This window comes from Eubalaena glacialis, chromosome 3, assembly GCF_028564815.1.
Source record: "Eubalaena glacialis isolate mEubGla1 chromosome 3, mEubGla1.1.hap2.+ XY, whole genome shotgun sequence".
Classification (NCBI taxonomy): Eukaryota; Metazoa; Chordata; class Mammalia; order Artiodactyla; family Balaenidae; genus Eubalaena; species Eubalaena glacialis.
This window is the reverse complement of record NC_083718.1, coordinates 156353847-156381466: the sequence shown is the minus strand read 5'-3', so window position 1 is coordinate 156381466 and position 27620 is coordinate 156353847. Positions and strand designations below refer to the sequence as shown.

At 49.7% G+C, this 27620-nt stretch overlaps 1 protein-coding gene across 2 annotated transcripts; it reads right to left on the bottom strand.

The window, feature by feature from the left end:
* Nucleotides 1-6748: 6748 nt before the first annotated feature.
* LOC133088610 (taurochenodeoxycholic 6 alpha-hydroxylase-like) lies at nucleotides 6749-18569 on the bottom strand. 2 transcript variants are annotated; one of them, XM_061186622.1, is made up of 12 exons: nucleotides 18354-18569; nucleotides 15341-15482; nucleotides 14657-14701; nucleotides 14058-14185; nucleotides 12940-13064; nucleotides 12412-12566; nucleotides 11836-11942; nucleotides 11563-11753; nucleotides 11335-11468; nucleotides 10375-10439; nucleotides 10155-10231; nucleotides 6749-7758 (listed from the first exon to the last, which is right to left on the bottom strand). In XM_061186622.1, the coding sequence occupies exons 1-12, from the start codon at nucleotides 18546-18548 to the stop codon at nucleotides 7590-7592; spliced, it is 1533 nt and encodes a 510-aa protein (XP_061042605.1). In that variant the 5' UTR covers nucleotides 18549-18569; the 3' UTR covers nucleotides 6749-7589. The 2 variants fall into 2 exon arrangements, with proteins under 2 accessions (XP_061042605.1, XP_061042606.1); XM_061186623.1 differs by lacking the exons at nucleotides 6749-7758; nucleotides 10375-10439 and having other exon boundaries at nucleotides 10172-10231.
* Nucleotides 18570-27620: the final 9051 nt, after the last annotated feature.

Genomic DNA, 27620 nt, shown 5'->3' with positions numbered 1-27620 from the left:
GACGCAGGATGAAGATGGGATCGAGCTGTCAGATGCAGACCTCTGGGCCGAGGTGGACACGTTCATGTCTGAAGACCATGACACCACCACCAGTGGCATGTCCTGGTTTCTCTACTGCATGGCCCTATACCCCGAGCGCCAGCATCATTGTCGGCAGGAGGTGCGAGAGATTCTTGGGGACCGGGACTCCATCCAGTGGTGAGTGAGGCTGTGGGTGAGCCCCGTCTGTCCTGCTTCCCGGTCCCAGGGAAGAGCTGTGCTTACAGGGCCACCCTGGAAACCAGGTGACGGCAGGTAGCCCTTGTCTTTTTCCCCTTCAGTGCTGTGGCTTTTGGGGGGAGCTATGCGTGGACACAGCCCTGAGCCCTTTCTCTCACGAGGGACCTTTTCAGATGGGAGTCGTGGAGAGAAGGTGGTCAGCAGGAGGCTGACCTCTGCTGGCAGAAGCTGAGTACCCTTCTGGGTTCCTGGATAGAGCAGGGAGCACGGGGAGAGAAAGGTTTGGAAACGGAGGATGCACACAGCTGGGGTAGCCGGGGGAGCGGATTCCCTCCCACCTGCCTTTGGAGGGCCGTGTGCAGCCTCTAGACTCCTCTGATGAAGGAGAAAAGACTGTTTCCCAAACTCCATCACTTAAAAACTTGCAACTGTTTTCCGTTTCTTGGTTCAAGCTTGAGCTCACTGACACGACACTGGTTGACGCTGACCTCCCTATGCAGAACGAGCTTTGGCGATCTCCCACGGGCCCCTCTCCCGTCTGTGCCCTCCACCCCCTCTCCCTTCCTCCCCTCAGGCCTTCGAGTCCTGTCACCTTTCTCTCTTACTCACAGGGCTAGGCACACAGCAGGGGCTCCGAAAACGCTCAGTGGAGGGGAGACACTTTAGATTCACTGAGGGAGACTGACTGAGAACTCCAGGATCCGGGTGAAGGATGTGTGGTTTCATTGGTCGGACGCTGGAAACCTCCCAGGGTGTCCGGCCGTGTGCCAGGCGCTCTCCCGGGTGTGGGTGAGGAGGGGGAGGAGCCAAGATACTGCCCTCGGGGAGTTTTTAGAAAGACAGACTCACAGAACCAAAAAGCTAGAGAAAAACCACAGAATGGGGTAAGACTGAGTGGCCCCGTGTTGAGAGCGGAGGAATCAAAAGGGGTGGGCCTGAGTTGGCTTCCTAAGGAGGCGTGAAACTCAGATAGTCAAAGGGGGAGAGCTGGGCCCTCCAGGTCGGGGAACAATGTGAACACAGCCTGGGGGCAGGGAGTTGAAACATTTATTTAATTTTCATTTCATTCCATTTCAAACTTGAAGCAACTTAAAGGACACCTATTCAATGAAATGTAGAACACACATGAACAACGAAGACCAGGGGGAATAAACGCTAGAGCTGGGGCTCTGTAATAAGGTGTTGCACAGTAGTTATAGTTGGACCACATTTGGGTCTGAGCTTCCCAGTGTCAATCTATTCCTATATATAGAAAATTACTCACCCCCCTCTGAGCTTGTCACTGTTTATGCATTTCTTGCTTCATTTGACCAGTGTATATCAGCCCCTGTTCCTCTCCATTCCAGCTCCCCAGAGAAACCAAGCAGAACCTAAAGAACTGTCCCTTGTGGGGTTTCTGTGGCGCCCTGAGAGACACAGGAGTGACCTTTTCTTTGATGGCCAGGAGCACATACACCCCTAGGGTCCTGTGCTTTCCCTTCCTAGCAGTGCAGGTGAGGGAGGGATGGAGAAAAGTGAAGCTAGACCCCTGGGTCTGAGTGGCCAGCCTATGTCCAGCCTGGCCTGGACACTTGGAGCACTCGTGTCCCTCTGACTCTCGGGTGTGTGATGGTGGTGAAGGGAGGAGCTGGGGCTGGGCCCACCTTCCCGCAGGACCGTGTTGCTCGCAGCCCGGAAAGGCCTGGCTGTGTTGCTGGCAGGGGTGATCTGAGGAAGATGACCTACCTGACCATGTGCCTCAAGGAGAGCTTCCGCCTCTACCCCCCCGTGCCCCAGGTGTACCGCCAGCTCAGCAAGCCCGTCACTTTGTAGATGCTCGCTCTCTACCTGCAGGTGGGATGGGGTGGATTCGGGGTGGAACCGGAGTCCTTGCGGGTGCTCTCTGTACCCTCGCACCAGTGGGGAAGAACCCAGGCTTTGTGTTTGGCCTGCGTTCAAGTCCTAGCTCCATAAGGTAGGGGTAAATCCCTCTACCTCTAAGCCTCTGCTCTCTCTTCTGTAACTGGGGATGAGAAGGGTCCCTGCCTTACTGGGTTGTTGTCAGGAGTCAAGAGACAATATTCGTCAGGGCTGTCATGTACCACTATGCAGGTTGGGCCCTGAACAACTTCAGGAGGCATCATTCACTTAGGGTATGATGCTGTGCAATGTACAACCTGTATAACCGTGTGTGGTAGCTTTGTAAGGAGTGTTTAATGCTGGATCTGACACATAGTAAACACCAGTGAATGGTAGCTGTTACTGCTGATAGCATAATATCATGGACGAGTACCTCCCTTGAGAGTCAGTTAACGGAAAGCAGAAAGTGTGTGATAGTCCTTGCCTGTCCTACCTCGTGGTGGGGTGCATCAGTCCTTTTTTCCTTTTCCATTCTACAAATGTCTGTGGCAAGTGTTGTGCTCAGTGAGGGGGCTACAGGAAGTAGGTGTGATGATGATCAGAAGCACTTTGATGTGTTGAGGGTGGTCACGGACTCTCTGTCACTGGCAGTGCTCAGGGAGGGGCTGGTACCCAGTTAGGGGGACGCTAGGGGATTCTGGCCCTGTGAGGAGGTGGGCCTGGCTGCCTCAGGACCAGCTGGTCACCAGGCCTCTGCTCTGCCCACAGGTAGCCTGATTTCTCTGCACATCTATGCCCACCATAGAAATAGTGCAGTGTGGCTCGACCCTGAGGTACGCCATCCCAGGGCCCAGAGGTCAGATGGGGTGGGTGGCTATGGGGTCAGCCTGCCCTAGGACCTGGCAGGTATTTAAGCAAGGCCTGTCCCCTCAGGTCTTCGACCCCCTGCCCTTTTCCCCTGAGAATGTGGTTGGATTTTTGCCTTCATTCTCTTCTCGGCTGGGCCCAGGTAAGGAGAGCCTAACATTCCTGGTCCTCTGGACCAGGGAGGTGAGGATGGAGGATGTCGTTGGGGAGGCATCCTTTGGGGGAACTCTGGGATGAGGGGGGCCATGCTGGGTGTGCGGTGACCCTGATGCAGGGGAAGTTCCAGAGACCTTCCTCCTACCATTAGCATAGTCTTGTCCTTGGCAGGTGGGGTGGGTGAGTCGTTCCAAAAGAGACCCCCTAAGCCACAACCCACAATGTGAACCTGCCTGGTCTGGGACCCTCACCATACTCCCAGGATCTGTTTCTTAAGCCCAGGTCAATCAATCAATCAGCCAGTTATTCATCCAAAAAGAGTTACTGATTTCTGCTGGTCGCTTGGAGCACTGGTCTCCATCACTCAGGACACCCCGCAGCCTGCTGTCATTTTGTGCTGCTCATCGCAGGAACTGCCTCGCACAGCAGTTTGCCATGAACAAGATGAATGTGGTCACAGCCCTCTGCTTGCTCTGTTTTGAGTTTGCCCTGGACCCCTCAAGGCCACCCATCCAGATACCCTGCGCTCCAAGAATGGCATCCACCTCCACCTGAAGCCACTGGGCCCTGGCTCTGGGAAGTAGATCTGCTGAGAGTAGGGCCCCAGCCAGCCCAGGTTGTGGCCTCTCCCTGGGTGCTGCCGTCTCCAAGCTGGGTTGTAGAGTAGCTGTGTTCCCTTGTCTTCCGCAAGCTTGTGGATTAGAGGGGAATAGGCACCTGCGTATATAGTCACCTCGAGGGCAGTGCCATGTAAACGTGTGTCTATAAATGCTTACTATGCATGTGTTCCAGAGCCCACACATTCATTCAACAAACATATAGTGAACACCTACTTGCCCCTAGACTCTCCATTCATGTCCCGTAATTGTCCATCTTTCTAAAGTTTACACAGCATTCGCAGCGGAAGCTGTGCCTTGGGATTGGTGGTTATGACCAGGCACTCACCCATTCCACCTGATAGATGGATGGCTTTCGGGCCTGCCCCTTCACTGAGATCTGTGTCTTTGTTTAACTTTGTGTGTATGTGTTTGGAATATAACAGACATAAGGAAAAATTGCTTAAACCAAAAATACACAAGACAATGAATTTTTAAAGAAACTCCCTGGTAACCACTGCTGAGGTCAAGGAATATGGACAATGGTTTCATGGGTGTATCTTCTGCCCCTCCTGAGACAGGTCTGTGTGGCACTCCTGCCATCATCAGTGTCTGTGTCACAGTCATCTGGTGCACTGGGCATGCGGGTTTTTGCTGGGGAAGGTGGCAGAGTGGCATCAGAGGGCGGCTTCTCGGAAGAGATGGTGCCTGAATCAGGCCTTGAGGCAGGGTGAGGTATGAAGGTGAAAAGGAGGACTTTTGGAGAGGGACTCAGGCTGGGGCCGCATGGGGAATTAGCACTCCTATCCCAGTAGTCCCTGCAGCAGCTGCCTGATGGCTGGGGGCACGTACACCTCTAGAGGTCAAGTCTAAGGCCATTAGTGCACTCCAATCCAGGAACTAGACAGGTGTGGAAGGGAGGGCACTGGACACTGGGGGGAGGGGCAAGAGAGGGGACTTCTGGCCCTGGGACTTGGGGATGTCTTTATGTTGCCCTGGGGATTGACCATCTGGAGACACATCCTTCCTGCTATTGATGCTTCCCCTCTGGGAAGAAGCTCACAGCCTTGGAAGTTGGGCCATGGGCCACATGTTCACTCCTGCAAAGCCCTGTCAAGACTCAGACCTCCTTGCTCACCTGAGGCTGGGATGCCGAGGCCTCAGCCAGAGTGTCCCCCATGCCACCCACTTTCCCCTCTGTCCTGGCCCTGGACAGACCTTTCTCTGCACAGTTGAAGAAATGGTTTCAATAGGCATCATCAGGGAGCAGAGCCCAGTGTCCCAACCATGTCTGGCCGACGGGTGGCACTCGAGTCTAAGATGTGTCTCTGCCCTGATCTCTGGATCCTCAGGAGGCCAGTGAGGCAGGACTGAGGTGGCTGTTATCCCGCTTAAATACTAAGGGAAGGAACCTGCCGAGATGCTCATCAGGGAGGAGCTTGAGCGGAGGCCTTCTGACTCTGGCCTCTTTTGACTAAGCCTCCATGGGTAGAATTGCTTTTCTCTCTGAGGACACGTGTCTGTGGCAGCTCTGGAGCCAGAGGGAAGGAGGAGGCTCCATGTGAGAGGGGAGCTGGGACCAGCGGGCACCAAAGATGAATTCCACGTAATCCTACCCGCTCGCAAAACAAACCCTGCTGCCTCCTAGGATCCAGGGATTGTGTGCATGTGTGTGAGCAGAGCGTGGAGTGTACGAGGGGCACATATAGGTGAGGCTGCACAGGGGTGACTGTCTATGTGTCCTGGGGGGTGTGCATAGGAGTGTGGACACAGCTGGGGTCCTTCCTACTGCGTGGAGCAAGCAGGGTCTCTTCTTAGTCACTCCCTTCAGCTCCTGTAAAATCCTGTGGTTAGAGCTCACGTCCATGGCTGGCACCCAGAAGACAAAGTTCCCATCGTCCCACGCTCTGAGAGTGACCAGCCCGAGCCCTTCTGCACCACCCGACGCCAGGGGACCTGCCAAGCTTCCTGTCCAGGACGCTCCCAGCTAACTCTCCTGCCCCGCCCCTGGTCAGGCACAGAGTGTCCTCCTGGCCCCTTCTTGGAGCAGAGTGAACTAGCCCTGTGACCTAGGAACGGGGAGGGGACTGGGCCGAAGGTCCCGGCTGCAGGCAGTGGCTGGGAGAGATGTCCCCTTCAGGAGGCACATGGCGGCATCACAGCACAGCACAGGGCTGCAGGGGGGTCTCCTCTGGCATCCGGGGCCCTGGGTTAGGAAGGGCAGGGGTGGGACGGGAGGAGGACCTGTGTGCAGAAGCAGCAAGAGAGCAGGGCTGGTGCAGAGAGGCTGGCGGAGGAGTGCAAGCGTCCTGGCGCTGGTCAGGGCCCAGGGTCAGGAGGACCGGTCCCCGCGAGGTCTCCAGGAGTGCCAAGGTTGAAGAAGCCCGTCCTTGATCAGGGGCTGGGCAGAAATGCCGGGGACTGCAAGGGGCTGTCCTGTGGGGGAGGTGCATGGGCTGCTCCTCTGCTTCGGGTCTGACATCCTCTCCCAGCAGCCAAGCCTTGTGCCCAGCTGGTCCTCCCAGACCCTCCTGCACAGCCGCCCGTTCGGGCCTCTGAGGAGCCTGCAGGCCCTGAGTGTGAGGAAGGGCTGCCGGGGGCTGGTGACATGGCCAGGCTGGGCTCTTCTCAAATCTCATTTGGGGTGAAGGATTGGGTTCCTGAGGCCCTTGTGCTGGGCCAAGTCTGTGGGGCTTCTTTGCTCAGGGCAGGATGGGCTCTGGCTGGGCCCCTCTAAGGATATAGCGAGGAAGCTACCACACAACAGCAGGGAGGCTCCTTCCCTGACAGGTGCCCAGGGTGAGCTTCTTCCCTCTGAGCTTTTGGAGACGAGCCCTTTCTCCTGACTCAGCTGCCGTGGGAGCCTCAGGTGACAGGCGGGTTGTGGGCCGTGAGGGACAACAGAGTGTGAGGCTGCAGGGGCGCTGGGACATGCTTGTCCTGCTGGGGTTCTGGGCCCACAGACCAGGGGTTCTGTCCTCTCCTCGTCTCCTCTGCCATCCCTCCCCTTCTCTCGCGCTTCCATTCCATCCAGCTCCTTTCGAGAGAAGACACACACACTCCATGTGACACTGTGAATTTATCCAGGGAGTGGGAAAGAGGGGAAGCCAGGTGAGTGACAAACGGGCAGACCCATAACACACGGGAGTGATCGGGGGCCCAAGGCGATGGTAGTCACACAGGACTTAGCAGCTACAGTAACGGCTGCCCAGGGTGTCCGTGTCCTAATCCCCGGAACTCAGAGCAAGCCTGTTTTATCTGAGTGGGCCCGTGTAATCACAAAGGGCCTTATGAAAGAGAAGGCGATGTGAAGACAGAAGCAGGGGAACATTTGAAGAAGCTGCTGGATTTGAATATGGAGGAGGGCCCAGGAGCCAAGGAATGCAAGGATTGCAGCTCTAGATGTGGGAAAAGGCAAAGAGAGGGATCCTCTCCTAGATCCCTGCACAGGGGACCTTGCCAACATCTTGGCTGTGCCCAGGGAAACCCACTTCTGGCTTCTGACTCCAGAGCTGTCAGAGAATAACTGTGTTGTTCGAAGTCCCTAAGGCTGTGGTCAATTGTTTTAGCAGCAAAAGGAAGTGAATTCAGGGACAGACAGGCAGGCAGAAGGGCCGAAAGACAAGGAGAGAGTAGACAGACTGGAGGAGGGCAGGCGATCAGGGTTTAGGTGGACAGTCAGAGACACAGGTGGGTCAGAGACAGATGGAGAGATAAGCAGATAGGGAGCCTGGAGAAAGGTGAGAGGAGAAGGGCAGAACGTCTGATGGGCAGGAGGCAGGAGATGAGGTAGGCCGGCAGGTGGGCAGATAGAAGCAGGAAGTGGGCACAGAGGCAAGGACAGGAGAGAGTGACAGCGAGACAGGATGGTAGGCAGGGGCCCTCAGAGCTCGTCCTTGTCCCCAACAAGGATTATAGGAGCTTCCTGAGCTGCAAGTGGATCCCATTCTTGGGCTTCAACACAACTTTTGGAATGGGAACAGGGACCCTGGAGGGATCGGGTGCCAGCTCAAAGCGAAGCAAGGTCAGGGCCACGGCCACCTTCATCTCATTCATGGCAAACTGCTTCCCGATGCAGTTCCTGGGTCAGGGAGGGAGAAGGAAGTGAGCAGAGGCTTCTAACCCCTGCCGGGCACAGGGCATTCAGGGCTCTCCTCCACGTGGCCCAGCCCCGATCCCTTCCTTACGGGTCACACTGAACGTGCCGCCCAAGCCTCGGTCCACCCTCTCCCCCTGACCTTTACAAAGCCCACCTCTCTCCAGGACTAGCTCCTAACTCCTACTTCTGCTCTCAGCAGGAGCAAGTCCTGCTGGGGAGGGTCGGCGCTCTAAGCCGCAGGGTCAAGTCACGTGAATCAGTACATGTGAATTAGTACTCTGTTCACTCGTCCACAGGCAGTTTCTGGTTTCAGGCCAGGCCAGGGCACTGTAGGGGGGTGTGGGCATACTCTCGGGCCCTCACCACCCATGGCAGACAAGCAGGGGCCCCAGTCGCCAGACAGGACAGGACAGAGTTGTGTAAGGAAGTCAGGATGGCAACAGGGAGGCTTCCTGGAGGGGCCACGGGTTAGCGACCCTCAACCTGCTGGACCACTTGCTTCCCAGTTAATGCTCCGGCCTCCTGTCTCCCCTCAGCCCCTCAGTCAACCCGCCCCTGGAGCCTTCCTATTCCACTCCAGCAAGGCCCCTCCTCCCATCCCGTGGGCTCCTCACTGGCCTTTTCAGTCTCCTTGCCTCCCCTCTCTCTACTGAAGCCCCGGCAGCTCGGGGCCTGCTGTGCCCTCCATCACAGGGAGGACACGTCGCAGGGCCGCAGCTGGCGTCACAGCCCTCTCTGGGCTGCTCCTCACTCACCTCACACCTGTCCGGCTCCTCTTCCTCACTCAGCTCCTGTTGAGGTCCCCTCCCCCCGCCTCTGCCGGCCACCTGCTCAAGACTCAGTCTAGTGACCGCCTGGCCTCCCGCCTCTGCCGCCTGCATCTCTTTCTCCCACATCCCCAAGCAGCTTTAGTGTTAACTCAAGGACACATCACCGTTCCGTGACCAGGAGAGTGCCAGAAACATGGAACATTCCACAATCTGCTCAGTGAATGAATGAATGAGTGAAAGAGTGGATGAATGCATGATGTCTGTCTTGTAAGGCAAACGTACTGACCACTACACTATGAAAACATTGCATGTCTGTCTTGAATAGCGGTAGTTGTTTCTTGACTGTCAACTCTTGGAGCAAGGAAAGTTCCTTTCTTCTCTGTGTTCCCATCTTGTAATATATGACTTGGCACACAGAGGCCGGCTTAATAAATAGCTTTCTATTTGAACAAAGTTAATTGAATTGAAAAAAAAAGGGCTGGAGTAAAATTAAATATTAATTCTGACCTAGGAATTGAGTTGCCAGGTACCCCCTGTCCTCTAGTGGCAGCCGCATGACCTGCAGCCAATGTCTACAAGGAAGAACAGGACCCTGGCACAGTCCAAATCCTAGAGCAAATTCTGGGAACGTGTTGCGTCAAGCCTGTTCTGTGTAGGTTGATTCACCAACTGAAAATTTCACAGAATTATAGACTCAGAAAAAACTTGGATTACTAAGTAGTTCCAAAGTTATGGAAGTTACTATTTCGAGGGGGATCTGTAGCCGTAGAAATTTTCATAGCAGTCATTTTGGAGTGTATCATCCAGCTTAACAGCTATTTCATGTGTGCTTTATATTTTACACGGCAGGAACTTCTCAAATGCATATGTCAAACACAAAATAGTGAGTTTTCTCTCAAAAGCACTTGATTGCCTTCAATTTCATCCTTTTTTGCCAAAGTTAAACTCTGTAGATTCTGGGATTATGGTATATAGTCCCCGCTACCTATATAGAATTTTGGCAACCAGAAAAGGTGTCATGTTTATATGAATATGCAGTCACAACTGTTGGGTTTGACTACAGAAATAGAGAAGACACACATGGCTATGTAACTTTCTTCAAACGGCAACTGTAAGCGATCACATACATGGTTTGAAGCCTCAGGACAAGAAAAGCAGCTGGAAATCTAAATCCATGCAAACACGACTGCTGATACAGTGAGAGGTGGATTGGTGAATTAAGTAGAAAAGGCAGTGGGCTGGACTAGGAATGTGTGAAGAGAGAAAACCATCTTTAAAGATGACTAATAATTGTGGAAAGCAAACATCTGAAGTTTACCTTTCATGGAAAATTCTAAAGCTGAAAATTCATACTCCTAAAGTGAGGAAAACCCTGGAATACTTTGGAGTGGCCACAGCCATGGAAATGTGGCTGGTCGTTGTGGAAGTCAGGAGGTCAAGGTCTCTGTGGCGTGCCCTGAAGGCCTTCATGTATATGGGGACACACGCCTCCTTCCCAAAATGCCAACATACAGGGACATAACTGCATACACCACACATGAATGTAGACAGTCACACACATCAGGTAGCACCATGACACCCAGATGCCCCAGGTACAGAAGGCCTCACCTGGATCCTCCTGAGAAGGGCAGGAAAGCATGGCTGTGTTGAGAAGAACCTGGTGCAAACCGGGATGGGTCAAACACCTGCAGAGAGAGCACCAGGGCCAGGGCAGGTGGGGTCAAACTCCTTGCACCAATCCACCAGGGGACAAGAATCCCCGAGGGGGAGCAGGGGAGGTGTTGGTCTGGAGAGAGCGTCCCATCCCCTCCTCCCATGGCCATCATACCTCTGGGTTCGGCCACACCTTCGGGTTGTGGTGAAGCCCATAAAAGGAGAGGGAGAGTGGGATTCCTGTGGGGCAGGGAGGAGAGAAGGAAGACTGATGGTACCCGTGGCAACAGGGGCAATGTGCTGGCACAAAAGGTCTGGGAGCCACCATGAGAGCCACCTTCCATCACTCTGAATGAAATGATGCTATTGCAAGAGAGGTGGGCTGGAGGTGACGAAGCACAGGAGCACAGATTAGGAGTAGGTAACCATGCCCAGAACTGAGAAGGAAAAGAATTGGAGGCTTACATTTAGGGGCAACTCAAGTGACAACTCTCATTTATCAAGTGCCATCATGAGCCCTTGGGGAATGTGCATTAACTCATTTAATCCTCATGGCAGGCCTCAAGGAAGGCACTCCTATCCCCATGTGCAGATGACTCACCTAAGCTTCTGAGAGATTAAGGGATGTGACCATAATCCCACAGTTAGGAGGTGGCAGGGCTGGGATTCAGACCCACTGGGAGGTGAGCCAGTGGGTGGCCTCTAACAATGGCAGGGCTCTCAGACCTGTTCATCAGCTGCTTTCTACCATCCACCTGAGGGCTCCTCAGAGACTGGACCATCTGACCCATGACAATGGATTCCCTGAGCTCCCTCATTTACACAGACCCCTTATGGAAAGAACCACATCTCCACCTGCTTCTCTCTTAAGCCTTGATGTCTCAAGGAATTAGAATTTTCAGGCTCTATTACAAGACCACCTTCAGGGGCTAGCATTTGTTTATTGAGCTTTTGCTGTGTTCAAGTTCTATGTCAAGCATTTTACAAAACTTGTCCAAACTACAGAGCAAACCTTAATTATCTTAAGGTAGAAATGAGTCAGAGCATCCCAGAGCTGGGAAAGCACATGTGTATTTCTGATCTCCCATGTGGTCTTGCAGAGTGCTTAGTTTAGTGGGTGTGGTGAAGCTCATACCTGCAGGTAAGGAGCGTCCATCAGGGAAGGTGATGGGCTTGCTCAGATCTCTGAAAATGAATGGCACTGGTGGATAGAGTCGTAGTGCCTCCTTGATGCACATGGTGGTGTAGGGCATCTGTTCCAGGTGGTCCCTGAAAGGAAGCCCATTTGAGAGCGGCAGAGCCAGACAATCAGGGGTTCTCCACTAGCTGAGGGACAAGGTTCCCCCATCTGCTGGGCACTCACCAGGTGATGGAGGCGCCATCCCCCAGGAGGCTCTGGATCTCTTCCCGGCACCTCTGCTGATGCTCAGGGTGGGAGGCCAGAGCATAGAGGGTCCAGGAGATGCCAGTGGCTGTGGTGTCGTGACCCTCGAACATGAACGTGTCCACTTCGGCACGGAGGTCCACGTCAGACAAGCTGCTCCCATTCTCCATCTGCGGAGGCAGGGAGAGTGCAGGGTTTGCCCTTCCTCTGTGCTTCTGGGCAAAGCCTCAGGCCTCTCCTGCCCACACTCACTCTGGCAAAGAGGAGGATGTCCAGGAAATCCAAGTGCCTCTTGCTCCTCACCTTCTCCAGCTCTCCCTCCTTCTGCAGGTGAGCTTTCCTCAGCTTGATCACTGCATCTGTCCCAGAACAGTGGTTCCCAAACAGAGCTGAGGGCTCCTGGGGGCTCAGATGCACCACCCACCGTACCCCTATCTGCCCCTCAGGCCCAATCTGGGTACCAGGTGGATGAGGACGAGGGTGGGAATGGGTGCACATGTCAGGGCAGAGAGCTCTAGCATCGTCTGATCCAGGTCGGGAATCCCCTCAATAGCACAGCCTGTGGAGGCTCTGCCTGAATGCTGCTGGGAGGGGGTCTCATTCCACCGTCACCAACGTGGTGACACACGTATCTCCCTGCACCTCACCTGACACCCTGACGTCTCGGTTCCCACCCCCTGCACCAGGGAAGTACCCAGCGTGGGTGTGTGCCAGCTCCTGAAAGGGAAGCAGGAGTCTGGGCTCTGTCTGAGGGGTCAAGGCCAGGCCCTTTCACATGTGCATGATGGGGGTGGGTGGGCGGGAGCAGCCCAGAAGAATCAGAAGAACCTGTGTGTTGATGGGTGAGCTGGCAGGCCCGGTGGCTCCAGCGGCCTTCAGGGGTCAGCCTGTAGATGATGTCGTTCTGGTAGAAGAGATTCCTCACCCGGGAAAAACTCAGATTGCTGAGGTCCCTGATGGCCTGGATGTAGGACTGGATTTTCCTGAAGGGAGAGGATGCAGAGGAGACTGGAGTGGAGGGAGCCTCTGACCTGGAGACGGAGTGGGGCTCCGGGTAGGGATTCCTCAGTCAGTGGGGACAGGCAGCACTGAGGCTTTGTCATTTCTGCCTTACAGGCCGGGAGACCCTCAGTCCTTTACAAGTGGCCTGAGCAGCCAGGCTTCTCCCTGTGTAGGAATCAGGGACCTGTGACTGAGTCAAGGTTGGTCTGGGTGGAATTTGACGCTGGTCCATGGCTCTGTGCAGAATGTTGCTTTTTGTGCTGATAAGCATCCACGCTGCCCTAACTGCCTCTCAGGTAAGTCCTCCCCAGCTGGTGAGAACAAGGATCCTGCCATTGAAAGGTTGTCACTGACCTGTCTGTCTGGATGCTGCCCTGGTGGCTGAAGGCGCACTTCATGATGGTGTCCAGGGCCATCAAGGAGACGTGTCCAAGGACCTCCAGATGTGAGTCCAGGCTGACGAGCTCCTCCCACTTGTCCTGTGGTGGGAGGGGGACATTGACCCTGCTCTGCTCCCCCAGAAGGCCTGTGCTGACAAGGCCAGGCTCTCTCTCCTTCTCTCTAAATCTTTGGATGAGATTTCCTCACTTTCTAAGCAGATGTGTTTTAGCAATCACACACGTGTAATGTATCACACACGTGTAATGTATCACACACGTGTAATGTGACGCCTATTTTCTCAGAATCTTTTATTATATAATTAATCATGTTCTCTCATAATATTCTGTATTACTTCCAAATTTTAGGAAAAATTTTTGATGATAACCACCTTGTGGGAGGCCAGAAAGCATAGTTTCTCAGGGAACAAACGTGGTGTCTTTTGTGTCCTGAGATTGGAACCGGACAGGTGATGTCCAACACTAGTATGCAAATATTTCAAGGCAAGGAAAAGCTTATGGGGCTCTATTGGGGCTCCTAGGAAGGGGCATGAGGTACTTCAATTCCTTTTATTCATTCAATGTTAGCTGAGACCGGGTGGTACCCAGTCCGGATAGGCGGTGATGCTTGTGAAGACCCAGCTCTCTGAGTGTAGACCTGGCCTCATTTCCTCCCATGAGCGGCTCAATTCCATGCAGAGGCCCTGGACTCCATGCCAAAGCCTATCTGAGTGACATCCTGCGATGTCCACTCTGCCACTGATGCTGCCATTGTCCAGGGCAGCCAGGGGCAGTTTGCACTGCTGCCCAGGGGAATGACCCTTGCTCTTTCCTTTGTGTTGAAGATGTGGAGATGAGAGGAGAGTGGACCCTGAATACACCATGGCCCTGCTTTCCTTTGCCTCAGATACAAGCTGGTGCTGGGGTACCCCTCTGTCCCATCCAGTTTGGGTGAGCACTGTCTCAGAGTACTTTCTGAATGCATCATTCTGAGGGCTGTGTCTGATGGACATCTGAGGGACACAAGGGTCTGAGAATGGACTTTGTCAGCTGTGCTGGATATGAGTGGGTCCAGGCGATGAGGGATGGACTCACCAGCATCACTCGGACAGAGTCGGCCATGAGACCTACGTAGGGCTTCAGGATGTCATAGTGGAAGGCTGGGGTCAGCATCCGCCGGTGCTGGAACCACGTCTGCCCCTCCAACACGAGCAAACCATTCCCTGGGCCACAGATGGGTGTGTGTGTGGGTCGGAGAGACTGGACCAGAGGGATGACTGGGCACAACTTGGGAAGAACCAAGGGTGTCAGGAAAAGACATATCATGGGCAAAGGTAGGAAAGGCCAGTACAGTTCAGGAATGTGAATTTCCAAAATGGATGGTCCATAGGATGTGATTATGACAGCTGTGAGACAGAGGCTGAAAAAGAGTAGGGGTGCAGTTGATAGAAGAATTAATAGGCTGAGAATATCGCAGAGGACTGAGAAGTGATGAAGAAGAGGCTGAGCTTCAGGAGGGCTGTCAGCACCATTACAAAGGGTGAGAGTTTTACTGGAAGGAGAGAAATGAGGCTTGACTGAGAGACGAGGTGGTGACAGGGTGCCTGGCACCTGTTGTTCTCCATTAACCAAAGAGGTAACTCTTGGTAAACCTAACTGGTGGGTGGACTGCAGTTGTATTTAAATGTACTTACCAATCCAGGGAATCAGCAATCTGTAGGAATCATGAGACTTTGGGTCTGAAAGGTAAGGAAGGAAAGTGGAGGACACCAAACAAGACAGGCAGCCCCCAGAGCAGCTGTGGTACCTTCCATTCCTGATGCTTGTCAGCTGGCAGTCTGTCTCAAGCCACCTCCCTCTCGCTTCCCATCCCTGACTCTCTCTGTCCTGATGGTCACTGTGGGCCCAGGAAGGCAGACTCCGTGTCCCAGCAGCAGAACACCCACAGGACTAAGATGGTGAATCGGCAAGAAAGATAGGCTCTGCTCAGTGCCACAGAGTAAGACAGAAGCCTGTGGTTTTCCTACAGTTTGTGGTGGTTTGGCCATTTCATGACCCAGGACAGGCAACAGTGAGAGGTGCCTAACCTAAATCAGTGTGGACAGGGAATTGTCTTCCGGACGTGGGATCATCTCAATTGGGTTAAAACAAGAAAGAAAGTAAGACAGAAAAGAGAAGTCAGCCCCACCCAGGTGTTTATGCATTCACTATAAGTGAATAATGTTGGCCTTAGTCTGGTTTGTGGGCTGCAAGGATGGCTGGTAGGGAGTCAGGTGTTGATGGCTGAAGTGCCAGTTTCTTCTGGAATTTCACAGATCCAGGGGCATGTACCCAAGAGGGAAGATTTTCTCCTGCTGGGATGTGGGTTTCCCTCTCACCTGATCTCCCCAGGACCACCTTCATGTAGTCAGGGTCATAGACCAACACTAGGGCTTTCGTCCCCCACAGCCAACGAGCACAGGCACTTGGGTATTTCTCTACCCTTTTCAGTAGGGGTCGCAGCTCGGTCTCCTCTTGGAACTGTCACCAAGGGAAAGATAAATCAATAAAACCCTTGTCTGTGTTCCAGTGCTGGAGTGGGGGTGAAGGGCAGGATGGGTACAGGGAGATCGTTCTTAATCGATCAGCAGAACTAGGAGTTTGGAACTATTTCTTATGACCTGGGCTCTGATCCAGACCTTGCTGGCTGTCCAGCTTTGTCCTAAGACCAGATTCTGTCCCCTTGTCAGGTAGAGCCCTGGACCACCACTACAAGCTATCTACAGAAACTTCTATCAGGGATTGGCTCCCTGGTGTACAAAACTTTTGAAGTCATTCGTGCAACATTTGCATGAGCAATTTATGCTAATTCGTATCACTTGGTAAGTAGTTTTGTCATATAATTTTGTTTATTTAGAGAATAAAATAGATTATATTATAAAAATTAAATTTATATATTAATTTCATTTTGCCATACTGGTTGTTATATATTTTCAATAGTATCCCAGCATACATATAAATATTTGTTAATTTGAAAGAGTGTCGGATGTATATGGATAAGTGAGAAAAATTATATACTAAATTGTATGTGTATCATATTATTTTACATATTGAGTGTGTACACAGATTCTGGATGGCTATATGAAAATGGTATTGAACTAAGGTTTTGATATGTGGATTATTTTATCTAATTTTCATTTACCAGTGTCCAGAAACTTGTGTGCACTTTCCACCGCCTAGAGGAATCTCTTGAAACTCCTCAGTGTGGACCACAAAGGCCCTTGCTTTCTGGCTTTACCCTCTCTATTCTTGCCTCCTGCCGGGCTGGCGAGTCCACAGGACCCATTGCTCTGCCTCCAAAGATGCTGCTGCCAGTGGTCCTTGCACTGGCCCCACCTGCTCACACTTCTAGGCCTCTGCCCAGGTTCTTTCCTCTACCTGGTGTGCCCCTCTTCTTTGCCACAGAGCAACTGCCTCTACTCAACTTTGGAGATTCAGCTTCGTTTTATCACCTCTGGATTTCTCGTCGACATTTGGTCCTAGGCATGTTCCATGCAGTCACCTTGTCTTTAATTCAATGGCTTCTGTGTAACTCAAAGCAACCCTCCGCCACTTTGGTATCCAATCTCTGCCTGCATCCTTCTACCATCAGGACTCACCAGCTCTGAGGCAACTTGCCTACTGGAGGACGGGTTCCTTTACTGAGCCCGTATCTACTGAGCACTTACTATGTGCCAGGCACTGGTTTAAGGCACTGAATTAGGATGCGGCTGTAGATGCTTGTCTGTTTGGAGCCTCCAGGAGGAGACAGCGAGATTGAGGACATGACAACCGTAGGGGCTCATGAATGTGTGATGGAGGGAAGACCAAGCCTCTGGGGAAGCTTTGGGGAAGGGGCCCTAACTCAGACCTGGACGTTAGAAAGCTCTTCGTCATGCACGTGCTCATTCATCGAGTCATCATTTACCAAGATGCTTTCAGGTTACAAAGATGAACCAGAGACGAGCTCTCCCGGAAGGAGCTCACAACTATGAGACTGCAACAAAACTAGCTGAATCCGGTTAGCACTGCCTTATGAGAAGGACAGCCAAGGGAAAAAGGGTTGCCCCTCTGCTCCTGGGAGACCCGGAAAGACATCTTGGAGGAGGTGGCTTGGGGTTGGGCCTTGGTAGACAGACATATGAGGGACAAGATCATTCCAGGTAGAGGGCACATGGGAGCAGAGTCCCAGAGGCCAGAATGCCCAGGCAGGCGGGGAGGACGCTGAGTAACCTGGGGTGCAGGAGGTTAGGAAGGAGAGGGGAGAGAGGTACTGGGCCAGCCCACGTGGGGCTCGGGCTGTTTCCGGGTCCCGTCTTTGGCTCCACTCTACTCTAATCACGCTGCAGAGAGAGGGAGGCCTCAGCTCTCCGCAACCCCTGATTTTCTCCCAACGTTTGTTCAGTCCACAAACCCTTGATGAGCCCCTCTCCACGTGGCCCCTGACTTTGCTCTGAGCCCCCCGCCGCACAGGCTAGCGCTGCCAGGGCTGGGTGGGCCGGTGCTGCCCCTCCCCAGCCTGCGAGCTGCTCCTGCCCTCCTTCCTGTCCCTCCACACATTGGGCTGACATCCCTCCGCGCAGGCTCCGTGCAGGGCGCTGGGGGTGAGGGGGATGTCACGCTCGGTCCCAAGAGCTCATAGTCCAGTGAGGGAGGACACCAGGCGGGCGACGTCACCCTGTGGATGGTGCAACTCAAACATCAGTTCTCCTTACCTGGCACCATCCTGGGAACCTCGCTCATGCATGCCAGCAACTTGTCAGGGTTTAAGCACTGAAATCAGGAGACTGGAAAATTCCTCAGTCTTAACAAACCGAGCCACTTTGTCCCTACAGCTGACGTAACCCCCCACCCAGCAGGTGGGTCTCTTTTCCTGTCACCTGACACCTTCCTAGATTCCTGTCTATCATCTCCACGGAAGTGAGCCCACAGGGCAGCATCCATCAGACTGATGTCTGTGCTCCCAGGCAAGCTCAGGGCCAGGCAGAGAGGATGGGATTGAGGGATGGGGCAGGGAAGCATCTAGAAGACTGTTCTGTGAGAACAGCTGAAGCTGCTCAGCCTGGAGACGGGGGAGACTCAGGAAGGAACAGCCACTGTCCTCAAAGTGCAGGGCTGCTAGGACAGCCTGCAGATCCAACTAAGGAAGGAGTGTCTGACAGACCTGAGGACACCAGCACAGGGTCCTGGGAGGGAGGGAGCTCCCCGGACTGGGATGAGGAGCCAAGACCTGAGAGGTAAGCTGGGTCCTTTTGTGAGGCCACGTGCTCGTCCCACAACAAGGCTTTGTCCCATGGGCTTGCTGACCAGGACCATGGTCTGAGAGCCCCGGCCCTCCCTGCCCTCCCACTCCCCCGTCCCACTCCATCCTACCTCCTGCATGTGCCCATAGAGCCAGTGGGAAGGAGGAGACGGGAACTGCTGGAGGGCTTTGAGCAGCCACTGTCTGTGCAGGTAGAGCTGTGCTGCCTTGAGTAGAAGCAGAACCAGGGCGAGCAGGGAGACCACCTGCAGGAGCCCAGAGACACCGCCCAGGGCTCTGGTGGGGCTCAGCACAGAGACACTCATGGTGCAGCAGCTTCTGGATTGCTGACTGTCCCTGAAGGTGGTTGACCTCCCCTGAGCACCCACCTGGTCAGGGAGGCTTGCCCCGCCCACCTGGGGGAGGGTGAAGGTGAGGGCAGAGCTCAGACCTGGGCCTCCAGAGTTGTTTTTTGTTTTTTTTAAAAAATTTAAACCAATATCTCTTTTGTTACAAAATGTAAGTAATATAAAGAGACGATAATATTTATAAATAGAAATGGGAGTTTGGGTTGTAGCAGGATCCTGCAAACTATCACATGCTTACATTTTTAAAAACTTATACAAATGGAAATAAAACAGAAAAATGAATGTTTTTTAAAACTTCCTTGAATAACGTATCACTGTGATATCTTGTTTAACACTGTGATATTGTACAGAACCAGAGTTTAAGTCTGTAGTATCATCTAGCCGTGGACTACCTTGCATGACCACATGAATCATTTTCGTTTGTCCAATGCAACTGAAAATTCCATCTCCCCCGCTATTTTTTTAACTAACCAGTAAGTTAATGAACACTGAGGGTATGGATGCTTAATATTTTCTTAAGTTTGCAGTGATATGTCTGTGTCAATACCCCTGCCTTCCTTCTTAAGAAATGAGAGAATACAAATTTGAAATGTAGTAAAAGATGGCTACTACTGAAATATGATAGTCTTAGTTTTAAAAAAGGTTTAGGATTATGTACTTAATATTTAAATAAATTTTATTCAGATCTCTTGCTTTAGTCATCTTTTGAGGCTTAAAGATTCTTAAAGCAAGATTCCTTTCAGAGTCATTATTTTCACCTTGCTATTTATTAATTATTGACTTAATCTGTGTTTTTCTGCATCTCCCATTCTTTCTCTCTGTACGATCATGCCTTCATCTCTCAGCAAATGTTTATGGAGGTTCTACCTCGTACCAGACACTTTACTAGAAGCTGGAGATACAGTCACAGATAAACAGATACAGTCACTGTCCTTGTGCAGCTGGGTCCAGGCGATGCAGGAGGGAACGTCTACCCTTCTGGGGTTGGCACCTCACCATTCTGCCACCAACATGTCTGAGTGGCACTGCTGAATCCTATTCCAAGAATCTGATTCTAATCTCACAACCAAGGCGTCCACCTGCTACAGTCAGCTGTGGTTGGTGGTGAATAGGGCTTTCGAAGGCCCACCCTTTTTGAGGGAAGAGATCTCAGAGCAGACATCCAACATGTTTCCACTACAGTGAATGTCAAATACAAGAACAAGTAGATGGGTAGAAGGACTCATTTGTTTATCTGGTAACTATGTGTTGAGTACTTACTTTGGGTCAATTGCCATCCTAGGAGCTAGAGATTCAGCAGTGAACAACAAAACTCCCTGCTATTGTGGAGCTCCTGGTCTAGTGGGGGTGTGGGCGGGGCTGACAATCCTGCCCTGAACTGAGACATGTCCTGCTTGAATTCATTCTGGGGGCTGCTCTGTGTTCCCAGGTCACGTCCATCACTGGGACTGCCCTGCTCTGTTGATGCAGTGCAGGGACTGACTGGTGGGAACCTCTTACCTCCCCAGCTGTGTTACCTAGTTTTCTTGGATCGCCTCTTGTTGGCCCAGAGGACCTGGGGGTCTCTGTTTCCGCACAGGAGCATGCCTCCTTTCTGATTGCTTGGTGCCCAAGCCAGCCAGCTGCCTGCAAATCCTTCTTCATTGGCACTGCCTCTGTTCTACCCAATTATGTATGGCATTCTAATTCCTGACTCTGCCAATATTAGAGGTGTTGAAAGAAATCTCAGTATTATAAGAGCTAGAAATATTTGGTTGTGATTGCTATATTAAGCCAGTAGAAATTGAGAGGTGATTAAGCACCACGAGTAATATAATTTACATAAGAGAAATTATCTACTTATTGAATCTATATATTATCTGATGGCCATCAGTATAATGGGAACATCACTGGAGGTGTTTTAGTGGTTCCATCGGTCAACTCTTAACTCAGAAAAGTGGCAACTGCATCAAAAAAAGACCACAATTTCTCAAAATCAAAATAATCTGGAAATCGAATACAACAATTTTCATGAACAATCTGGGCTTTGGCTGACTCTCGGTGGCTGATTCCAATAGGAGCCATCTTAGCTCCACCCTGCTGATAATTGCTCGGCCTCCTTCTCTTGAGAAAAGACTGGATCTCACTGTGTGCCCTCACCCCCTGCATCCCCCCAGGGCTGAGTGCTGGCTCACTCAGTGGGTAGGCACTGCCCTTCCCCAGCCTGCAAGCTGTTCCTTTCTCTCCGTCCTCTCTCACTCCACACACTGGGTGGAGCATCTCTCCAGGTCAGGCTCTGTGCTGGGTACTGGGATACAGGAAGGGGATGATATCTCAGCCCCAGGAAGCTTGCAGTATGGGGTTTGAGGGAAGAGAGCCCAGAGATGAACAGACCCTATTTAATGGCACAGTCAAGTGTCAATACCCTTTGCCTAGAGGCCATCCTTGAGGCCTGATTGATCAGTTTGCCTGGGAATATCACAGTTTTAAGCACTCAGAGTCCTGCATTCCACCAAACCGAGCCAGTTGGCCCCCCTCTGGCTGACATAACCCCCCACCCAGCAGGTGGGCCTCTTCTCCTGTCACCTGACATCTTCTTAGATTCCTGTCCATCATCTCCACGGACTGTGAACCCACAGGGCAGCATCCATCAGACTGATGTCTGTGCTCCCAGGCAAGCTCAGGGTCAGGCAGAGAGGATGGGATTGAGGGATGGGGCAGGGAAGCATCTAGAAACCTGTTCTGTGAGAACAGCTGAAGCTGCTCAGCTTAGAGACGGGGGAGACTCAGGAAGGAACAGCCACTGTCCTCAAAGTGCAGGGCTGCTAGGACAGCCTGCAGATCCACCTAAGGGAGGAGCGTCTGACAGAACTGAGGACACCAGGAACACAGGTTCCTGGGAGGGAGTGAGCTCACCGAACTAGGATGAAGAGCCAAGACCTGAGAGGTAAGCTGGGTTTTCCCCAGGATCCATGTGCTTGTTACACAGCAAGACTTTGTCCTGTGGACTTGCTGACCATGACCATGATCTGAGAGCCCTGGCCCTCCCTACCCTCCCACTCCCCCCGTCCCACCCCTTCCTACCTCCTGGTCGTGCCCATGGCTAATTAGAAGCCCTTCAAGAACATTTTTATAATCACATTGGAGAGATCGGTTTTGCAATATCAATAGCAAACTCATTTCTCCATTCAAATACATGAGAATTTCAAGATTAAGTTTTATCCTTAATCTAAATTATGATATTTTCCTACTAATAAGTTTACTTTGAATTGAAACCAGAAAATGTGTTCAACTGGGACTACATCCCTCACTTCCATCATCCATAGAGGGTCCACCAGTTTCAGTCCTACTTCACTGAAATACTACAGTTGTAGCAGGAGTAGTTTTACTAATTCCCTTTTATCCTATGTTAGAATGGATATTTATTGCGTTGAGGTAGGTTCCCTCTATGCCCACTATCTGGAGAGTTTTTATCATAAATGGGTGTTGAATTTTGTCAAAAGCTTTTTCTGCATCTACTGAGATGATCACATGGTTTTTATTCTTCAGTTTGTTAATATGGTGTATCACATTGATTGTTTTGCGTATATTGAAGAATCTTTGCATCCCTGGGATAAAGCTCACTTGACCATGTTGTATGATCTTTTTAATGTGTTGTTGGTTTCTGTTTGCTACTATTTTGTTGAGGATTTTTGTGTCTATAATCCAGGAGCATGGTATATTTCTCCATCTGTTTATGTTTATGAAGATATTGGTCTGTAATTTTCTTTTTTTGTGATATGCTTGTCTGGTTTTGGTATCAGGGTTATGGTGGCCTTGTAGAACGAATTTGGGAGTGTTTCTCCTCTGCAGTTTTTTTGGAAAAGTTTGAGAAGGATAGTTGTTAACTCTTCTCTAAATATTTGATAGAATTCACCTGTGAAGCCATCTGGTCCTGGGCTTTTGTTTGTTGGAAGATTTTTAATTACAGTTTCAATTTCATTACCTGTGATTGGTCTGTTTATATTTTCTAATTCCTGGTTCAATCTTGGAAAGTTGTACCTTTCCAAGAATTTTTCCCTTTCTTCCAGGTTGTCCATTTTATTGGCATATAGTTGCTTATAGTAGTCCCTTACGATGCTTTGTGTTTCTGCAGTGTCAGTTGTAATCTCTGTATTTTCATTTATAATTTTATTGATTTGAGTCCTCTCCCTTTTTTCTTGATGAGTCTGGCTAAAGGTTTATCAATTTTGTTTATCTTCTCAAAGAACCAACTTTTAATTTTATTGATCTTTGCTATTGTTTTCTTCATTTCTATTTCATTTATTTCTGCTCTGATCTTTATGATTTCTTTCCTTCTACTAGGGTTTTCTTTGTTCTTTCTTTTTCTAGTTGCTTTAGGTGTAAGGTTAGATTGTTTTGACATTTTTCTTGTTTCTTGTGGTGAGCTTGAATTGCTATAAACTTTCCTCTTAGAACTGCTTTTGCTGCATCCCATATGTTGTGGCTTGTCGTGTTTTCATTGTCATTTGTTTCTAGGTTTTTAAAAAAAATTTCTTCTTTGATTTCTTCAGTGATCTCCTGGTTATTTAGCAGTGCACTGTTTAGCCTCCATGTGTTTGTGTTTTTTACAGTTTTTTTCCTGTAATTACCTTCTAATCTCATATGAGATTAGAAGAAAAGATGCTTGCTACAATCTTAATTTTCTTAAATTTTCCAAGGCTTGATTTGTGACCCAAGATGTGATCTATTCTGGAGAATGTTCCATGTGCACTTGAGAAGAAAGTGTATTCTTCTGCTTCCAGCTGGAATGTCCTAAAAATATCAATTAAGTCTATCTGGTCTATTGTGTCATTTAAAGCTTGTGTTTCCTTATTAATTTTCTGTCTGGATGATCTGTTCATTGGTGTAAGTGAGGTGTTAAAGTCCCCCACTATTATTGTGTTACTGTCGATTTCTCCTTTTATGGCTGTTAGCATTTGCCTTATGTATTGAGGTGTGCCTATGTTGGGTGCATAAATATTTACAATTGTTATGTTTTCTTCTTGGATTGATCCCTTGATCATTATGTAGTGTCCTTCCTTATCTCTTGTAACAGACTTTATTTTGAAGTCTATTCTATCTAATATGAGTATTGCTACTCTAGCTTTCTTCAGATTTCCATTTGCATGGAATATCTTTTTCCATCCTCTCACTTTCAGTCTGTATGTGTCCCTAGGTCTGAAGTGGGTTTCTTGTAGACAGCATATATAAGGGTCTTGTTTTTGTATCCATTCAGCCAGTCTGTGTCTTTTGGTTGGAGCATTTAATCCATTTACATTTAAGGTAATTATCAATATGTATGTTTCTATTACCATTTTCTTAATTGATTTGGGTTTGTTTTTGTGGGTCTTTTTCTTGAGTTTCCCACTTAGAGAAGTTCCTTTAGCATTTGTTGTAGAGCTGGTTTGGTGGTGCTGAATTCTCGTAGCTTTTGCTTGTCTGTAAACTTTTGATCTCTCCATTGAATCTGAATGAGGTCTTTGCTGGGTAGAGTAATCTTGGTTGTAGGTTTTTCCCTTTCATCACTTTAAATATGTCCTGCCACTCCCTTCTGGCCTGTAGAGTTTCTGCTGAGAAATCAGCTGATAACCTTATGGGGATTCCCTTGGATGTTATTTTTTGCTTTTCCCTTGCTGCTTTTAATATATTTTTCTTTGAATTTAATTTTTGTTAGTTTGATTAATATGTGTCTTGGAGTGTTTCTCCTAGGGTTTATCCTGTATGGGACTCTCTGTGCTTCCTGGACTTGAGTGGTTATTTTCTTTCCCATGTTAGGGAAGTTTTCATCTATAATCTCTTCACATATTTTCTCAGACCCTTTCTCTTTCTATTCTTCTTCTGGGACCCCTATAATTCAAATGTTGGTGCGTTTAATGTTGTCCCAGAGAATTCTGAGACCGTCCTCAATTCTTTTCATTCTTTTTTCTTTATTTTGCTCCACAGCAGTTATATCCACCATTTTATCTTCCAGCTCACTTATCTGTTCTTCTGCCTCAGTTATTCTGCTATTGATTCCTTCTAGAGTATTTTTAATTTCAGTTATTGTGTTGTTCATCACTGTTTGTTTGCTCTTCAGTTCTTCTAGGTCCTTGTTAAACATTTCTTGTATTTTCTCCATTCTGTTTCTGAAATTTTGGATCATCTTTAGAATCATTACTCTGAACTCTTTTTCAGGTAGTTTACCTATTTCATCTTCATTTATTTGGTCTTGTAGGTTTTTACCTTGCTCCTTCGTCTGTAACATAATTTTTTGTCATTTCATTGGTTTTTTTTTTTTTTTTTGATGGGTGGGGTTGTATTCCTGTCTTACTGGTTGTTTGGCCTGAGGCGTGTAGCACTGGAGTTTGCAGGTGGTTGGTTAGAGCCGGGTCTTGGTGCTGAGATGAGGACCTCCAGGAGGCCTCACTCTAATATTCCCTGAGGTCTGAGGTTCTGTGTTAGTCCAGTGGTTTGGACTCAGCGCTCCCACCACAGGAGCTCAGGCCTGACCTCCGGCCTGGGAACCAAGATCCTACAAGCCATGCAGTACAGCAAAAAAAAAAAAAAAGAAAAAAAAGGAGCTGTACAATAACAAAGAATAAAAAATAAAATAAAATTAGAAAGATAAAAAATACATTAAGAAAAATAAAAATATGATTGAAACGACTGCAACAAGGTAAAACAAAACCACAACAGAAAAAAGAAAAAAAAAGTGTGGGGGCGGGGGGGACAAGCCAAAAGGAGAGAAAAAAAACAAAGAATAAAATTAGAAAAATAAAAGATTTATTAGAAAAATAAAAATATAAATGAATCAACAACAGGGTAAGACAGAACCCCAACCTAAAAGAAGAATAAAAAAGAAAGAAGAAGAAAAAAAAAAGGCCCTGGCTATCGGGGGTGGAGCTTATGCAGGGGTGGGACTTAGGCAGGGGTGGGGTTTAGGTGAGGTGGGGCCTAGGCATGGTGGGGGTGGTTACTTTTAAGCATGGGGCAGGGCCTAGTCTTAGGGCCTGTGTGGAAGGGGAGAGGCAGCACGTCCACAGGGTGGCCTCCGGAGTGTGGCGTTCCAGAGTTTGGAGGTAAGGCCCTCGGTGAGGGTATGTGTGTGAGGTTTAGGCCCAGAGCAGTTGGAGGGGGTCTCAGAGGGGGTCTCCGAGTGTAGAGGTAGGGCCCTGGGTGGGGGTGTAGGTGCGGACCTTGGGCTCTTTGTGGCAAGAGGGAGGTTCTGAGGGCAGAGGATTATGCCTGGGAACCCAACAGCCTCCCCAGTGCCCACGTGGGCAGGGAAAGCACTGGCCACATTCCCTTCCGTTCCTCTGCCTGCCCTGAGGGTCTCCCCCATCGCTGCTGGACCCCTAACCGTGGGTGGGTCCTGCTGGGTGTAGGAACTCCTCCTCTTCCCCAGCCACCCCTCAGGGGTGCTGGTCCCATAGCTCCGGCCTTTACTTTTGCTCCCCCTGCCCTCCCTCCCACTCCCTCAGGACCCACGCAGCTGGAGGGGGGCTCTGTGGGCAGAGAATCAGGCCCGGCATCTCAGCAGGCTCCCCGGGGCCAAGTGGGCAGGGGAAACCCTGGCCACACTCCCTTTTGATCCTGTGGCCTCCCAATTGTGCCCCCCTTTCCCCCGCCAGGCGTGGGATCCCTTCCCCTCCCCCACCCACCCCTAAGGGGCATGGGTCCCGTCCCACCTCCACTTCTCCTCCCCCCTCACTTCCCCCAAAACCTCATGTCCTACGGGTCGCTGGGGTTCCTCCCATCCCCTTAGGTGTCCGTGGTCCCCTTAGGTGTCCGTGGTCCCCTACCGGTGCCTGGTAGGTGTCCTAGTTGTACAGAGACACGAATTGCGCGTCTTCCTAGTCCGCCATTTTGACTCTGCCCAGCAGGCGGATTCTTAACCACTGCGCCACCGGGGAAGTCCTGCAACTCTTCTTCTTAACAATACATTCATTATTAATCACTTGTTACAAGCTATTCCTATTTAATTAGCCATAGCATTCCTAATGTTAATTGTACAAAATGTTTTAGGGTATACACAACTTCAAAAAGGACCTAGTATTATTGTCTTCTATGGGCTACTATAACTAATTGCCAAAGCTGTAAAATTATTAAAGAATCATTATAACCATGAACTTCCTCTATGTTAATATTTATCATTATATCAGTTCTGTTGCTTGCCTTAATGTTAACAAATTGAATGCCCTTACCCATACCATATCCTTTAATTAATATAAAATTAGGGATATGATTTATTATACCAATAGCAAGTTAGCTGTGTACTCCATCCTAAGATCAGGATAGGCTTCAAATTCAAGATATGCCTAAAATTGGTACATAGGAGCAGTTGCACAATTTCATATAAGGTAATTTCAGCAATCATTTTATTATCAGTTATATTAATAAGTGGGTCATGTATACTATGTACTCTTATGATTACTCAAGAATATTTATGATTAAATTTCCCCTCATGGCCACTTACCATAATAGGATTTATTTCAACTTTAAAAGAAATGACTTGAGCTCCATTTGACTCAACTGAGGGAGAATCAGAACCTGTACCTGGCTTTCATGTTAAATATGCAGTTGGACCATTTCCCTATTCTTCTTAGCTGAGTATTAGCTGATTATGCTAATACCATCATGATCAATACTCCTATAAAAATTCAGTTTTTAAAGTTGAAGTATAGTTGATCTACTATGTTGTGTTAGTTTCAGGTGTACAGCAACATGATTTAGTTATACATACATATATATATACATGTATATATATTATTTTTTAGATTCTTTTCCATTATAGGTTATTTAAAGATGTTGAATATAGTTCCCTGTGCTATACAGTAGGATCTTGTTGTTTATCTATTTTCTATATAGTAGTGTGTGTCTGTTAAACCCAAACTCCTAATTTATCCCTCCCCCTCAAAATTCAATTTTTAGGAGCATTTCATAACCTCTGTATTCCAGAAATCTACACATTCAATTTTATTTTTAAGACTTTAACAATTTTATTTCTAAGACTTTAACAATTTTATTTCTCTGAGTGCAAGCATCTTACCC

Excerpts from the sequence above, each read along its gene's own strand:
- LOC133088610 (XM_061186622.1), bottom strand. The coding sequence starts at position 18,548 with ATGAGTGTCTCTGTGCTGAGCCCCACCAGAGCCCTGGGCGGTGTCTCT. Across the intron at positions 14,186-14,656 it reads ATTGCTGATTCCCTGGATTG|GGAATGGTTTGCTCGTGTTG; the intron begins GTAAGTACATTT and ends TCTGTGGCCCAG. Across the intron at positions 13,065-14,057 it reads ACTCTGTCCGAGTGATGCTG|GACAAGTGGGAGGAGCTCGT; the intron begins GTGAGTCCATCC and ends CTCCCACCACAG.